This window comes from Eptatretus burgeri, chromosome 18 (genome assembly GCF_056783735.1).
Source record: "Eptatretus burgeri isolate ZD-2024b chromosome 18, Ebu_testis_v1, whole genome shotgun sequence".
Classification (NCBI taxonomy): Eukaryota; Metazoa; Chordata; class Myxini; order Myxiniformes; family Myxinidae; genus Eptatretus; species Eptatretus burgeri.
Window position 1 is genome coordinate 9,216,023 of NC_140978.1, and position 15,212 is coordinate 9,231,234.

Genomic DNA, 15,212 nt, shown 5'->3' on the forward strand with positions numbered 1-15,212 from the left:
AAGTTGATGTTTCCTTTGCAGCAGCCTTCTTTGAACTGTTGCTTGTCTAGGTGGAAGATACAAGTTGGAGATCAAAATCCCTGAAACGTATCCCTTCAACCCCCCAAAAGTAAGCAAGGAGCCGGGGGAGTGTCGGGAAGGGGAGGGAGTAGTTGTGGTTGTGTGTGTGTGAGATTCTCAAGTGTGAGTTGTGCCATCCCGAGTGTGACGGTAACATGAAATGACATTCTCGCACTAAAATGGCATTACGTTTCTCCAACCTTGCTGGATAATCTCAGGATAAACAGGTTCGTTGGAGGCCATTTTAAATCCTTCATGTCCCGATTTTATATTTGGTGCATGTTCGCCGAGTCGTGAATCAGTTTTTGATGTCGAGTTTGTGTGATTGTTCCGAGTAAAGCTTGTTCTCCTTTTCTTTTTCAGGTTCGTTTTATCACAAGGATTTGGCATCCAAACATTAGTTCGGTTACAGGAGCAATATGTCTGGATATTCTTAAAGACCAGTGGTAAGGGAGTGTTTATAACCTCGTCAACTGTCTCGTTTAGCCAGTGTACCAGGCTTGATGCATTCTTTACAACTTGCTGGCATTGGCCTGCAATTTATGAGTTGCGGTGAATTTCATTGTACGACTCGATGAGACGAGCTGGAATACGGCGTGAAACTGTTCCCTAAAGAATTCCCAGATGTTTGTTTTTAAAATTACACCCCCCACCCCCCCCCCCTCCTCCATCATTGTACTTCATGCGACTTGATCAGTTAAAATACCAGAAGAAAATTGTGATTGAATTTCCTCGAAGCCAAACTTGATGGGAGGCCAAAGTCCTTCGGCCTCACACGCGGTCAGTACACAGTCCCTTGACGAGCCAGAGCCCAACCTCACCGATGGACGGATACATTACATCATAGATCAGGACAAGCTCTCTGGACGTTGCATGAACTTTTGACATTCGTGCTTTCCCAAGCTTACTTTCCAAGGTGTTTGTCAGAGATTTCTCGATGGCATTCACACGTTTTGTGATCTCCCTCTTGAGGCAGTTATTTCCACTGGGATTAAAAAAATTTTTTTTTTAATGTAGCTGTTCCATTTTGCCCAAATTGACTAAACCAGGCCGGAAACGTTTTCCTGGCTTTGTGCTATGACTACATTATGATAATCTACGAGAGGCATACAAAGGATTCCACAAATGAGAGGCAGTAGTCCATGAATTGCCAACAATGTTTTATTTTTTTTTATTTTTTTTTTCAGTGTGCAAGCATGAATAATTTGAAAGAAAATATATAAATGTATCGTCACATGCATGGTCCCCAGGGGTGGGGTTATCATCCAAGGAGGAGGACGCGTGCACGCAGCGACCTGTTGGTCCAGCGAATGGCCGATTAATAAACCGACTAGCGTCGAGTGGTTTTATCAGTCTGCCTTTGGCAAACCTATAAATGGTGGTGGTAATTATTTATTTTAATAATCCTCTTTATCAATTTAAACCCCTCCTGGGAAAGCTCATTGAACTGAAGCGTTTTAATGAGCACGGCAAGACGCAAGGCGAGTCAGCCACGTGGTGTTATGAAACGTAAAAAGGATTATTCTCACAGGATAGAACATAAAAGGAACAAATGTCTGGACGTACAGACAGACAGACATTCACAGTAAATAACTGAAACAGGTGGCGATGTCCATGGGTACAATTTTCGTACACACGGAACCGGACCGGGTTTTTGGATATTGCGTCTTTGTACGATGGAGTTGGGTGGTGCTGGTACGCCACAGATCGTCTCCTTCCTCGGCCATCTACAAGGCTTGGGCATAGCAAGCGGGGTGGGACAAGTGCAGAGGTCGTCACGCCAGGTGAGGAAGGAAGCTTTTCCCCTCTCCCCCAACCACCCCCCCCCATCCACAGCACTATGCTGGCCCACTTCATTGTGGCAAGCAATCGTGCTGCTCCACACGCCCAGGCAATCACGTCCCCCAAAGGTGGTGGTCCCTGCACATACAGGTGCAGGTCCAAGGGAAGCTCGGTGTCACGGCGCGATTCCCCACCAATCGTGCGCGTGTGAGGCGGGGACCACTGTGGAGCCAATCGCATGACCCCTCTTGTGGATTTGAAACAAAGCCTCTGTGCCACCACCATGACACCCTTGACCTGGCCCTGAGCCAAACTCGTTTCAGATGAGGGGCAACACAGAATGTAACATCCTTAATCGAACTAACCACTAAAGTGAACAACACCATCCCTGCAGCAGTAGTACCGAGGACTAAACATTGATCTCACTAAACATTGATCTTAATACAGAAAATAAAGCCATTTCCTTGCTGTGATTGTAAAATGCTCTGAGGCCTTATTTCTATCTCTGACCCCCCACCCTCCCAACATGAACCTCCATCTGCTTTCCCTTCTACGTTTTGGCACATCTTGGACTACTGTATCTACTCAAACATTTTGTACAAAGTTAAAATCAATGCTGCCAGTGTGTCCCAATCATTATATAACTATGCTTATTGCAAGGAATTCTGGGATTTAGCATGTGCCAGATGCACCGTATGTCCCTTCTGGTTAAATGCACCAGCTGACCATGTGATGATTGCATTGTCTTGCTGAAAACACGCCAATTGTAAACTGCCTTGTATCATACAGAACTTCGATCCGTGGATACTCTCATTTTACATGCTCATCAATTTCAAGGCGGTCGGTTTGTACGATTTAATTTGGAATTTAGAATTCCCTCAAGCTAAACCTCATAGGATTGGTTGCTATGCAATGGAAACATACCGAGGGAGTTCTTCTGGTTGTGGAAATGCAGTTTGGCCTGCAGAAGTTTACATTCGGCATGTTATCAGTGAGTGGGTTGCTTGTCAGATTTGATGTAAGGACAAACATGCCAGATATGGCACCCCACCTGATCCCAAAATTTTCCACGGTTAACGTTGTGCTGCAATTATGCAATAACTCCGTCCTGCACTCTGTCAACCCAAACCAGTTTACAATGCCTCACATTATGGATGCACCAGATTGCTTTGTTTTAAACACCACACATTAGATGATTGGTTGCTTTTGGGTACAGGGCTGCCGCCATGACTCTGCGCACAGTTCTGCTCTCTCTTCAAGCCCTGCTGGCTGCTGCAGAACCCGATGATCCTCAGGATGCTGTCGTTGCCCGGCAGGTTGGTTGTTCTGCACCCTCACTTGCTGTCTTGTCGTGATGTTTGTTTGTTTTTCTTCGAACCTATACCGAATTGATCGTTGCTGCTATGGTTAGCTGGGATGATGAATGACACTTCGATTTCTATAGGCTTTAATCATTGCCTTGTGATCCCTGCGTTGGCTTCACTCATCTGGTCATTACACTCACAGGTGACAAATGCACTTTCCTCCCATTGAAAAACAAAAAAACCGACAAGGGGTGATCTGATGGGGGTACTTCCATCATGGGTGTGCTTGGAAATCCAATCAACCTTTTTGGCTTGCATCATCCATTGGATGTTTGATATCGAAACGGCAAAATGGCGCATTCTCGCCCACATTGTCTTTTCACATCGACAAGCCGGAGCTCTTGCATGTCTACAGTAATGTTTAAGTCGAAAAGCGACGGCAAAGAAAAGTTACATTTTCAGACCAAACTAGATATGCGCGATCACCAAGGGTTAGACTCACCCCAGCGCCCGCCATCTAATGATGGCCATATTCTTTTCAGACCGCCATATGACCTTGACCTTCAACATTTACCGATAGAGTGTAAATTAATAAAATGTGTCCCATCTACAATCTATCCGTAAAACTCAACATCATGAAAATCGGAGGAAAATTATTCAAGTTGTGATCAAAAATGTGTTTTCAGTTAATTAGGTCACAATCCGATAAAGGTAGGTCAAGGACACGAAACGTATATCAGGTGCACAACTTCAATGCAGGTACACTGTTATGATAGGACATCTTGAACGACCAAGCGGTCTTTGAGATTCCACATTGGCAAAAATTGAGCGATAACAACAACAACAAAAACGCATTCGTGTTTTTTCAGACCGCCATTTGACCGTGACCTTTAACCCGGAGGGGTATGATGTAAATGAAGCGTAAATTTTACTTGCTCTCGGGACTCAGCTCTCTCGAGGGCAATTTCGTTCTGATCGGACAAACCTTTTTTCGAATTGCTCTGAAAAATGTTAAAATGTATACAATTACCGGAAGGTCATGACGTTAAATCGGTCGAGGTCAAAAATTGTGTCAACCGCATACTTTTTATTCCCGTTACTGATGCAAAATTGCATTCTGAAAGTTCCAGCCGGCTCCGAGATACAGCTCGGAAATTGCAGAAAAAAAAAAAACCGAAATGTTGGTTTAGTACCCCTCGGGGTGTAATAAACTCTGAGGTACCATTAAAAATTGGGGGTACCAAATTGCCGAAGCAACCCCGACAACAGGTATAAGCCTCCCCGTATCCCATAGGGAGAGGCTTAATTAGTCAGCCCTTAAGTGGTAGTCTTTGTGATATCCTCTGGGTAAGTCTGCTCTTTTACAGCTCGGCGTAGTTGCCTCCTCGTGGTTTTGAACGCAGTTGTAAAAGCAGCACAATTGGGTTGTTGATTTTATTGAAGCCATGAACTGTGGTGACTTGACCAGGTGTAAGCATAAGATGCTGTTGCTCGTTACAATAATAGCTGCTGAAATGTTGACAACAACAATCCTAACCATGTGATACATGTGACACATGTGACTTGTTTGAAGAATGGTTCGAAATTATTTATTTATTTTTGCAATTTGCTGCCTCGTTGTGGTTTTGTTTTGACAGTACAAGGAAAATTACGACATGTTCACCCAAACGGCCCAACTCTGGGCCCATATGTATGCTGGGGCACCACTGTTTAATGGGGACTTCCAGAGGAAAGTTGACCACCTGTCTGCAATGGGATTCGACAGGGTGAGCCCATTAAACTGTTGTGCTTTCTCACCTTATCATGCCGTAATTTGGAACTCGTTTATGATCATCAACTTGTATGCCCAGTGATGTCCCACAAATGCAACCGCATCTACTTCCTGGTTCACAGAAATCTAGAACCAAAGACGATGTGGAGGTTTGAGCAGCGTGACTTGGCGAACATGACAAGATATAGCCTCCCCCTTCCCCTCCCTCACGACTTTTGAGCAAATCTATTTCATCTTGGATTGCCTTGTGTGTTGTTTAATAGGTATAGCCATGGCAGGATGATGCAGAGGTAGGGCATTTCCCTTTGACAGTTTATAGCCCGGGACGAGAATAGAACCCGGGCTAGATAGCTCAGATTGGTGCTCTGCAGACACCGCAGCGCGTCACAAAATTCACCGTTCTTCATATGAACGTTAAATTGGGCGTCGCATCCGTTCTGGCAGTAGTCGATGGACGTTAAAGATCCCACGGTCTTTCGCGAAATGCAGGTGAGTTATCGCCGGCACTCTGGCTAAATTCCGACAAACTACGTGCAGGTAGTAAGTGATCTGGTCATCTTGGGTATTCCTTGATGCCAGATTTCACTCTGCTTGCTATCTCTGTGTGGGGGTTGTACAGGCAGCAGTTCCTCCAGTAAAAACAAACGTATAGTCCAGGTGTTTGAACGTCATGTGTGATCGGCTATTTCAGCATGAACTGTTCTCCTCTTCTTCTTTTTAAACTTCACAAGACAATTTAGAGATAGTGTGTGTGTGTGTGTGTGTGTGTGTGTGTGTGTGTGTGTGTGTGTGTGTGTGTGTGTGTGTGTGTGTGTGTGTGTGTGTGTGTGTGTGTGTGCGCGCGCGTGCGTGCGCAAGGAAAATCAAAACAAGCTTTGGCCTACTTTGTGCCATTTAAAATAAAAAAAATGTAATCTATCTTGCCAGCTGGGGACACGGACGTGGGAGAGTAAACACCGATAAGTAAAATGCTAATTGATATTCTTGCTCACTGTTAATGGGTTTTTGTTTTTTTTAATCCCTATAAATATGGAAAGATTTGACAAACATTGGAATTTGTGCATTTGTATAAAAATGCAACGTTGGGCATGGTGGTGGTCGATCCACCACATTTGTGTAGCTCTGGTATTGAATAATTTAAAGAACTCAAATATCTCTAAACCGTTGAATAGTAAAACGATGAGTCGGCTGGATCAAGCAACAGGTTATGGCAGAGTGTATATGAACCAGTTGGTAAGTTGTGGGGAGTGACAGCGACAATATGTTTATGATCCTCCCAACTGACCCCCCCCCAACCCCACATTTTAAAATGGAGGGGGAGGGGATATTTTAATCAGCTCCATCAGTCACACTATGTCCTCCTAAATGGTTGTTGGACAGAAATTCATCAAGCTTGGTGGTCATGATCACCACATGGCAAGAACATGTAAGAGCAGTCTCATTTTTGGCCCCACTCCCCTGTGATGGGGGTCAAAAGGTCAAATACCCCAAAAAATTAAAACAAATGCAATTACGAGCACATTAAAAAACAAATTTTTAATGAAACTTTGTATTTGCAACCAATATTGGGGGACGCATGAAATATGTAACTTTTTGGATTTGACCCACAATTCGTACCCCAGGGGTTAGGGATTTAGGGTCACGAGCCAGAACAGAAGTTTTTTTTGGTTTAAACTCAAAATTTGATATTGGATCATTCCTGGTGGAACTTTTTGCCCTCTTTCAACTTTGCTTTCGGTGGGAAGTGTGGGGATTGTAACTTCGGTCTAGTTCCCATTGGGAGTTAACTTGGAAGCTGGACTTTTCCAATCAAAGCATCAAGTCCATATTGTCTACGAAGCAGTTACGATGTGGTAACAGGACATCGCCACGATAACCGACATCATTTAATGGTAATATTAATTCTAGAAAAACTGTTCTGCTCAACCGTATGTACTCGAATCTACATATAAAAAGAGCCCGGTCTCAGCATGCGTCCATCCATCCGTCCTTCTGTTCCTCTCAATCCATCCGTTGGGACCATACTCTGTGCAAATCATTGGTGCTGCCGAAGCAGTCTCCTTGGCTATTGGACACAATCCTGGACGGGTCACCACTCTGACACAGGATACCATCAAGCTGACACCTGTCCATCCATATGTCTATTCTTTCCGTACTATTGGAATGTACCTTTTGACCCTTTACACTGCTGAGACCCCTTAGACCTTTGAAGACCCTCCAAGACCATGAGGACCCTTAAGACCCCAAGGAAAGCAGATTTGTAGACCAGCCAAGTACTACAAATCTGCTTTGCTGTTGTTGAATTTCCTCTTTCTGCTCCGCTTCCCCTCTTGTTTTCTTTTGGTCACCTTAGGTTTCAGTTCTTTAAGGCAGTGTCTTAGGCCCGGTGCTGTTCCTCATCTTTTTGCTGGTGACTCCACCCTTTGTTGCATCCCTCATCATTTAGATCGGCGTGCAGCAACCTCTTCTCTCCCTGCAAACCCTGATAGAATCAGCTGGTCCAACACTCAGAATATATCTTTAAACCCCAACAAATTTCGCACTCGATTTGTCTCTTCAAAGGACCGTCTGGTGAACCCTCCCATCTACTTCCTCAACAAACCTGTTGAAGAGGTTCAGTCACTCAAACGTTGGGGCCTCACTATCAACCACAAACTCTCGGGAAAAGCGCATAAGCAAGTTGACCTGCCAAGTCTTTGGGCATTCTGTCATGCCAATTTTTTTCTGTCATCTTGGAAGGACCTACATCTGTAGCTCAACAGAGTACTGATCTATACTTTGGGGTTGGAACCACTTCCTCATACCTCGCACATCTTGATGCCTTGAAGATCAAGGTCCTTAAAACCATTGGAATCTCCTGCGATGAAGCTGAATCTCGGCCTGCAAATCCCACATCACAAACAGGTTGGTGGCCCCTGTCTTCTCTCTTTTCCTTTCTGGTCTTGCACAGTCTGTCTTTCTGTGCTGCCTCCCCCACACTCCCTCCCAAGTTTTCTGCAGGATGCGCATGGTCTGACAGTAACCAGCTTCTCGTCAAACTCCCAAAATCCAAGCTCACTACTTACCTCTACTCAATTGTTCGTCATCTCTTGAACCGACTTCCTTATTCTGTTCAATCTTATTCTTCCCTCCAAGGCTTCAAGATGGCTGTTGACCTTCACCTCAAGTCATCTCCCATCCATACTCATCTGTTGTACCGCCGATAACCCTCCCAAAGGCCATCCCTTCCTTTCTTGGTCATTATGTTTTCTCCTCTCTCCCACCACCCTCCTTTTGGTTTCTTATTGCTGTTTCATCCTCGGTTTTCCCTTCCTTTTCAGCCCTCTCCTTACTGTGTTTTAGTTTCCACCCAGCTTGTCCACCCCGTGTCCTGCTACCCTCGCTCTTATTCTCCCCCCCCCCCCCATCCACGTCTTCCTTCGTGTCCCTCGACCTTGCTGCTGGTGCATTCACCCCCTTTTCCACCATGCGTTTTCTGTTCTGTTTTATAGCTCTTCCAGGATCCTTGATTTTGGATATGAAAAAAGTACATGGATGTTTTTTTTTGGATGTTTTCTAATGCGTATACAGTCATCTTACCCTGGTAATGAGTTCACTTCCTTGCTTGGATAACACTAATCCTTAAGCGACTCAAGTTGTCAAAATGAGATTATGTCAGTTGAAGAGGTTAAAATGCTGTTCCTCATCTGATGCGAGACACCTCCACATTCATTCCCTCTGCCACCGAAGGTGGACGGAGGTTACGTTTTCACCCCTGTCTGTTTGTTTGTTTGTTTGTCTGGGCAGGATATCTCAAAGTTAGATGAAACTTGGTGGGCAGGTTGGGTGTGTGACAAGGACAAATTTATTTGATTTCGGTGAAGATCCAGATAGGATAATTAAAAAAAAAAATTTTCAAGTGGTTTTTCATCATCGAGAGATGGAGCAAAAAATGATGTTTCAAAAAGTTGTGGATGGATGATGACAAAACTTGGTGGATGAGTTGGGTAGGTGACAAGAGCAAGCCGATTAGTTTTTGTTGGGGTTCGGATGCAGATCGGGCCTATCAGTGGGACACAAAACGTAAACTGTTCAGCGTGGCGGAGGTATGCGCTCCACCGAGTCGTACTACTTCATAGTGGAAAGACTTTTTGCAGACAGCATAACCTATGAGATGAGTAATCTGCTTTGCTTCGATCCTTCTTCCTAAAATTCACAAGATCGTTCACTTCCTTTGTGGGTTTATGTTTACAGTGCCTTTGGTTTTGACGCCTCATTTGTCGTTCCTCCACAGAATACAGTCGTTGCAGCGCTGTCGTCACAAGGCTGGGACGTGACCCGTGCAACAGAACAGCTTCTGAGTAACTGAAACGTCATCTAGGGTCAGGACCAGACAAAACGCTCTCTCCTACCAGATTACACACTTAACTGCCCTGTTAGCACTCCATCGCTCCACTTCTCTGGGACTGCCGGGGCTTTTGTCCAATCAGGGAGTACGTGCCATTTAACACTGGGAATATGGTTAACTCGGACAATGTAAAACGTGACGGTATATTTCAGCTGCAGCTCATGTTGATGTTGCTTGTGTCTGGCACTTCAGCTGATGCGGATGTCGGTGGACATTTTGCAAAGGGCATTTCCTTGCCGTGATAATCCTAATTTGCCTCGCCCACATCACCAAAATTCTGGTTTCTTTTGCTTGTTGCTGTAGCAATACGAGTAGGTTGTATATACATCCAAGTGAGTGACCTTCAAGTCCAAAAGCGTGACCCTGACGTCTTGGACACGGTTTATCTTTTGGCTTCTGGAGAGTAAATGTCAGTCGATGAGTAAATCTGAACTTTGTTTTGTAAATAAATTTAAGATTCTCAATCAGAACTTCAATACTGCCGTTCCAGCGGGCCATTGTGATTACCTTGATGTGTACACTGTCAATTTCTGCCACAGGACAAAGACCTAGCAATCGTGCTTCTTTTTTTTTCTTTACCGTCGCACTTTCCATGGCTCTTCACTATGTTGGATGAACAAATAAGTTGACAGTAAGCTTATCCATGAATTGATAAATCATGAAGCCACCTACATTTTGTTACAATCGGTAACACTTATGAATTTGAAGTTTTTAAAAAGAAAAACAAATCGGTTTAAAATACACTGAATAAAGCAATTCCCAGAGCAATGCTTGGAAAAGGTCATTTCTTTAAAGTTTTATTAACATGAACTTTATGCAGGTGAAAGGTTGTAAAAAGCAGACACTAACACAAACTGGCACGGAGCACAAATTCAAGTCGATTTCCGTAAACATTTTCAGAGGAAAATGTCCAACTCAAATGGTGTGCTGAGTTCTTTTCTTTTCTTTTAAATATATACAAATGAACGCCGAAAACTCAGATATTTCACATGAATGAGTAGACGGAAAGATTGCAGCCTGGATATTGGTACGAGTAGTTTTTTCAGGAGAAGAGCTGGGGTGGGGGTTGGGGTAAGAGCTTTAGGGCATTTGTACACAGTCTCGGCGATGTGTTGGCTGCGTTGGAAACTCCAGAAATTCATCGCTTCCCTTTCTTGCTCCCAGACTTGCGCTTGACCTAGGCATAAAATGATTTTTGTTTAACGGTGTACGTAAGGATCGACATCGAGGGGTAGGTGCTTTTGGCTCCATTTCCGGCGATCGTAAACTTTACCATCGCTCACCTTCAGCTTTCCAGAGTCGTCGTTGTCGTCCAGCTCTTCCGTCTGTGGGGCGGGCTCCATCGCTATCGAATCGTGTTGGCCCGAAGCCTGTTTTGGTTCTAAGTCGATGATGCTCTCCTGAGAGTCCACCATGGAATCGCCTTCACTACCCAGCTGTACACTGAGTCAACAAAAGAGAAGAGAAAACGTTGTAAAACGGATCGCTTAGCATACATCAGGCCTGTTTAACTCGTGCAGATGTGCAAGTAATGGAGGCTTTTTGTTGCGTTCAATGTAATCGGGTGGTACGTACACATGCTGAATGCACTTAATTTAATTTGGCTTCACTTCCATTTCCCCTTGGAAGAGATTTATCCACGGGACCCGCCTATCTACCCCCTACCCTCCGAAAAAACAATCAATTTCAACCGTCATTTCTGCTACAGGACTGGATCACAAGAGTTACATTTAAATATATTTTACCCTCACGAATTGTGGCTTGAGATATCCAATTATACAAACCTCTGGGGCATGCTGGGCTGACAGGATGGCCTAGACGTACACACACGACCCTGTCTAGCCCGAGTTTGAATCTCCACCCAACTATAAACTGCCATCCCGGTGTTTCACAGGCAGGGCGATTCATCAATGTATGCCTTCTCTTGGAGGGACGTTAAACGAGCGTACCCTCTGCCGGCATTCGTGGACGTGAAAGATCTCACGGAGTTCTTCACCAAGAGTAAGTGTGAACTATCGCCAGCACCATGAACAAATTACAAATTCCTGCTCTAACTACTGCTGGGAAGGCAATAGTATAACCCTTGCCAAGAAACTGCTTTGGCAGCAGCACCGATGCTCGATAACAGTGTGGCACATCAGAATCAGAAATGAGCCCTGGTATGTATTGCATGTCATTTTCATGACTCACCCCCCTCGAAAACAACTCTCGTCTTGTTTCTAAAGAACCAAATACGATCACCTGCACAGACGAACTCAACAGGTCCATCTCAGCCGTACAAATTGCAAAACATGGACACATTTCTACTTCTTTTGTATGCAGCACAAGGCTACAAGGTAGCATCATTGGCTGATGGCGTGGGTGTGACCTCTGCTGTTTCGGGCAAGAATTAGGTACTTGGCCATGGTGCCGGTAATAGCTCGCCTACTCTTCGCGAAGGATACCGTGCGATCATTAACGTCTACTAACTGATGCCGGCAGACGGGATGGCGTTTCATGTCCATCCGAGGGACGGCACACGCATTGATGAATCACCCTGCCATTGAAACACCGGGATGGCAGTTTATAGCTGGGCAGGATTCAAATCCATGCTAGACAGCTTATAGATGAGTGTGCATTGCTCGAGGCCATCCTGCCAGTCTTATTTGTCTACTTATGTTGTGTATTCTGAGACAAAAAAGATGGTAGGTGCGTTCAGATAATGCAACCAAGACAGCAGCTTACAAAATAACCACAATCTTGTGATATCGTTTGGAATTAAAATTGAAAGTTCACAAAATTCGACTCGTGAGAACAGACAATCGTGAGGTATAACATATCGTGGACGACAGACGTGTCATTTGAGGAAAGTTTGATGTGCAACTTGCTCATTAAAGTGTGCATTACTGTGTGGATGTAAGTAACGAAAGTCAAATGAACAATTATTTTGCACACAAAGTATTTTGAGGTTTAGTAATGTTTCGCATTTCCAATCTATCCATTCACAATTTCCAACCACATGGCTCACAACACACTGCTGGTGTCATTCACGTGACACATGCCCATTTTTAAAGATGTCGGTTGCAGTGAAATTAAAAAAAAAAATCATCCTTCATCATGTCAAAACGTTGAAGTAACAATTCACAATGTGTAACAATCAAATGAGCTTGACTCGATGGTGTAATGGTTTGAGCGTCTCGTCTGAGTCTCGAAGGTCGGCAGTTCGAACCCCAGACAAGTCATACCAAGGACGACAACGTGGTACATGCTGCTTCCTCAATTAACATTCAGCATTTCAAAGGGCAGCACAATAACCTACCTTATCGATGTACTGCTGGGATTCATGCCACAGGACTGGATTATTTCAGTGTGGACAACCCTGATAAATCCCCCAACCTGATTCATTCCCCAACCTGATTCATTCCCCAACCTGATTCAATCCACACCCTGATTCAATTCCCAACCTGATTCAATTCCCAACCTCATTCAATCTCCACCCCTATTCAATCCCTACCCCGATTCAATCCCCACCCCGATTCAATCCCCACCCTGCTTAAACCCCTCACCCTGCTTAAACCCCTCACCCCGATTCAATCCCCACTCTGGTTCAATCCCCACCCCGCTTAAACCCCTCACCCTGCTTAAACCCCTCACCCCGATCCACCCCGATTCAATCCCCACTCTGGTTCAATCCCCACCCCGCTTAAACCCCTCACCCTGCTTAAACACCTCACCCCAATTCAATCCCCACCTTGCTTAAACACTCAGCTCAGTTCATTCCCCACCCTGATTCAATCCCCACCCCGATTTAAACCCCTCACCCTGCTTAAACCCCTCACCCTGCTTAAACCCCTCACCCTGATTCAATCCCCACCCTGCTTAAATCCTCACCCTGATTCAATCCTGCTTAAAGAGGAACCCAAATGCAATTTTTTTTTTCTCAAAAATCATTGACCATGGTCTAATTTGAAGGGAAAGATTTTTGAGATTTTTTTTTTGCCAATCACAAAGGGCCAATAAAAGCCATGAAGTGTTTATTTCTTCCCGTGACGTCACACTCAGAACCCACCTTGATCCAAATAGTGGCTCACATAGAGAAACAGTGCATTTCGAGCTCGGATTCCGATACCGATTCCACAATCATTAGCAACTCTGAAGGTTCTCATGTTGAAACTGATCAGTGGGATTTTGAAGAAACTATTGTAGACAAAATTAGTGATGGAAACGCTTTCGGGGGGATTATGGAGCCGTACCATTCGTTTCAGACGAAGATGGCGACAATGGAAGTGTTGAGTGAAGATGAAAATGCCGGTTGCATGTTCATTACAGGTTGGTAGGTTTTGTTTTTCCATTTAATTGAGAGTTCACAAGGGATTTTGTGTGGATTGATAAATCAGAACTTGCATTACTCCAGCAAACAGCACAAACATTACACGGACACCGCCGACATATGCTTTGTCCCACTATCGCAGGCTGACCAGGCGTCTTGTACATTACGAGGTCGTCCCATTTCATAACTTCCCGGGACGCCATTTATGTCTGTGGTAGTGCTGTATCCCAACATCATGGCCATGCCGTGGCCCACCGTTGTGTGTGTGTGCCGCCTCGATGTCCCACCCCAGTGGAGGGGAATGTGGTGCTCATGTGGTGGCGAGGCAAGGTGTTTGATTCACCGCTCAAATTGCACATGTACATATGCTGGTAGCTGGGTCGAGATTTCTTTTTTTGTACACATTGTCGAGGCGTGTATAAGAGCCAACACAAAGAGCATGTAAAAAAGGGAGCAGGAGATGAGAGGAGTGTGAGAGGGAACCACGAAACAGTGGGGAACAGAGACGTGAGGAGATCTGTGAAAGGAGAAGGGATGGGGTGGGGTACACGGGGTATACAAGATGGACACCACAGGGACTTTCAGGAAGGAAAACAGGGAATTTGAAGGAGGTGGGTTTGGGGTGGATTCATGGGGGTTGAAAAGATCATGGTTTTGGATGGGGAAAGATAAGAGGTGTTGGTGAACAGCTATTTTGAAGATCTGGAGGGAAGAATGGGATTGAAGACAGTGTGGGAGTTTATTCCAAAGGTGGGAATAAACAGGAATGAAAGAGTGAAGGTGAGCGGTGATTCTTGATTTTGGTAACTTTACGAGAGGGGGGTTGCTGGCGGACCTTGAGTGCCCTGCGGAAATATGGGGAGGGACACAGATCAATGACAGAGCAGGAGGAGATGGTAGAAGACAGAAAGACCTCCGACCTGCCTGCTGTGAGAGACCCAAAGACTCAGCTTCATTGCGGGAGATAGCAATGATCCAAAAGGCCTTTGTTTCCACAGCGTGAAGCCGAAAAAGGTGTGAGGTAGGAGCACCAGCCCAGAGAGGAGAGCAATACTCCATCAAGCTGCAGATGAAAGCTTTGTATGTGGTTAGGGGCTCAGGGGTGCCAAGGAAGGACTTTGCATGACGGAGGATTCCCAGTCGGCAATTGGCTTTGGTGGCAAGCTTGGAAATGTGGCTTTCTCAGGAAAGATCATGACAGATAGTGAGAAGCTTGAATGAAAGCTTGAACCCAGAAACTTGAATGAAAGGACTTCTTCCAGAGGATTGTTGAGAAAGTAGATGAGGGAGTTTTTCAGACAGACATAGTGAGAGTGTGAGATTTGTCAGGTTTGAAAGACATGTTCCAGGTATTGGACCAGCTTATGATTTTATCCATGTCTGCAGAGAGTGAAGAGGCTGCTGCTTGTCGATCTGAGGGATGACAGATGGTACGACAGAGGGTGGAGTCATCAGCAACGAGATAAAGAGGATTTTCCAGAGTCAGAGAGATCACTGATGAAAACCAGAAAAAGCACAGGGCCCAAAACACTGCCTTGATGAACTCCAGCCTGGACAGGAAGAGACGAGAGAATTATATTAAGAGCCACGTATTGACTG

At 45.0% G+C, this 15,212-nt stretch overlaps 2 protein-coding genes across 7 annotated transcripts in view; one reads left to right on the forward strand and one right to left on the reverse strand.

Annotated features, from left to right (window-relative positions):
• Nucleotides 1-10,072, forward strand: part of UBE2K (ubiquitin conjugating enzyme E2 K) — a 35,006-nt gene extending 24,934 nt beyond the window's left edge. Inside the window, exons 3-7 of one of the 3 annotated variants that reach the window (XM_085864118.1) lie at nt 51-109; nt 424-506; nt 3,059-3,158; nt 4,784-4,912; nt 9,191-10,072. In XM_085864118.1, coding sequence (XP_085720244.1) covers nt 51-109; nt 424-506; nt 3,059-3,158; nt 4,784-4,912; nt 9,191-9,265 — 446 coding nt within the window. In that variant the 3' untranslated portion in view covers nt 9,266-10,072. Of the gene's footprint in view, nt 1-21; nt 110-423; nt 507-3,058; nt 3,159-4,783; nt 4,913-9,190 lie in introns of all 3 variants that reach the window. The other 2 variants (XM_085864119.1, XM_085864120.1) reach the window with 2 other exon arrangements.
• Nucleotides 10,073-10,075: 3 nt separating this feature from the next.
• LOC147008555 (sister chromatid cohesion protein PDS5 homolog B-like) overlaps nt 10,076-15,212 on the reverse strand; it is a 162,058-nt gene continuing 156,921 nt past the window's right edge. For all 4 annotated transcript variants that reach the window (XM_085864114.1, XM_085864116.1, XM_085864115.1 and 1 more), the window contains 2 exons: nt 10,588-10,747; nt 10,076-10,481 (listed from right to left, as the gene is read on the reverse strand). In XM_085864114.1, coding sequence (XP_085720240.1) covers nt 10,443-10,481; nt 10,588-10,747 — 199 coding nt within the window. In that variant the 3' untranslated portion in view covers nt 10,076-10,442. The remainder of the gene's footprint in view (nt 10,482-10,587; nt 10,748-15,212) is intronic.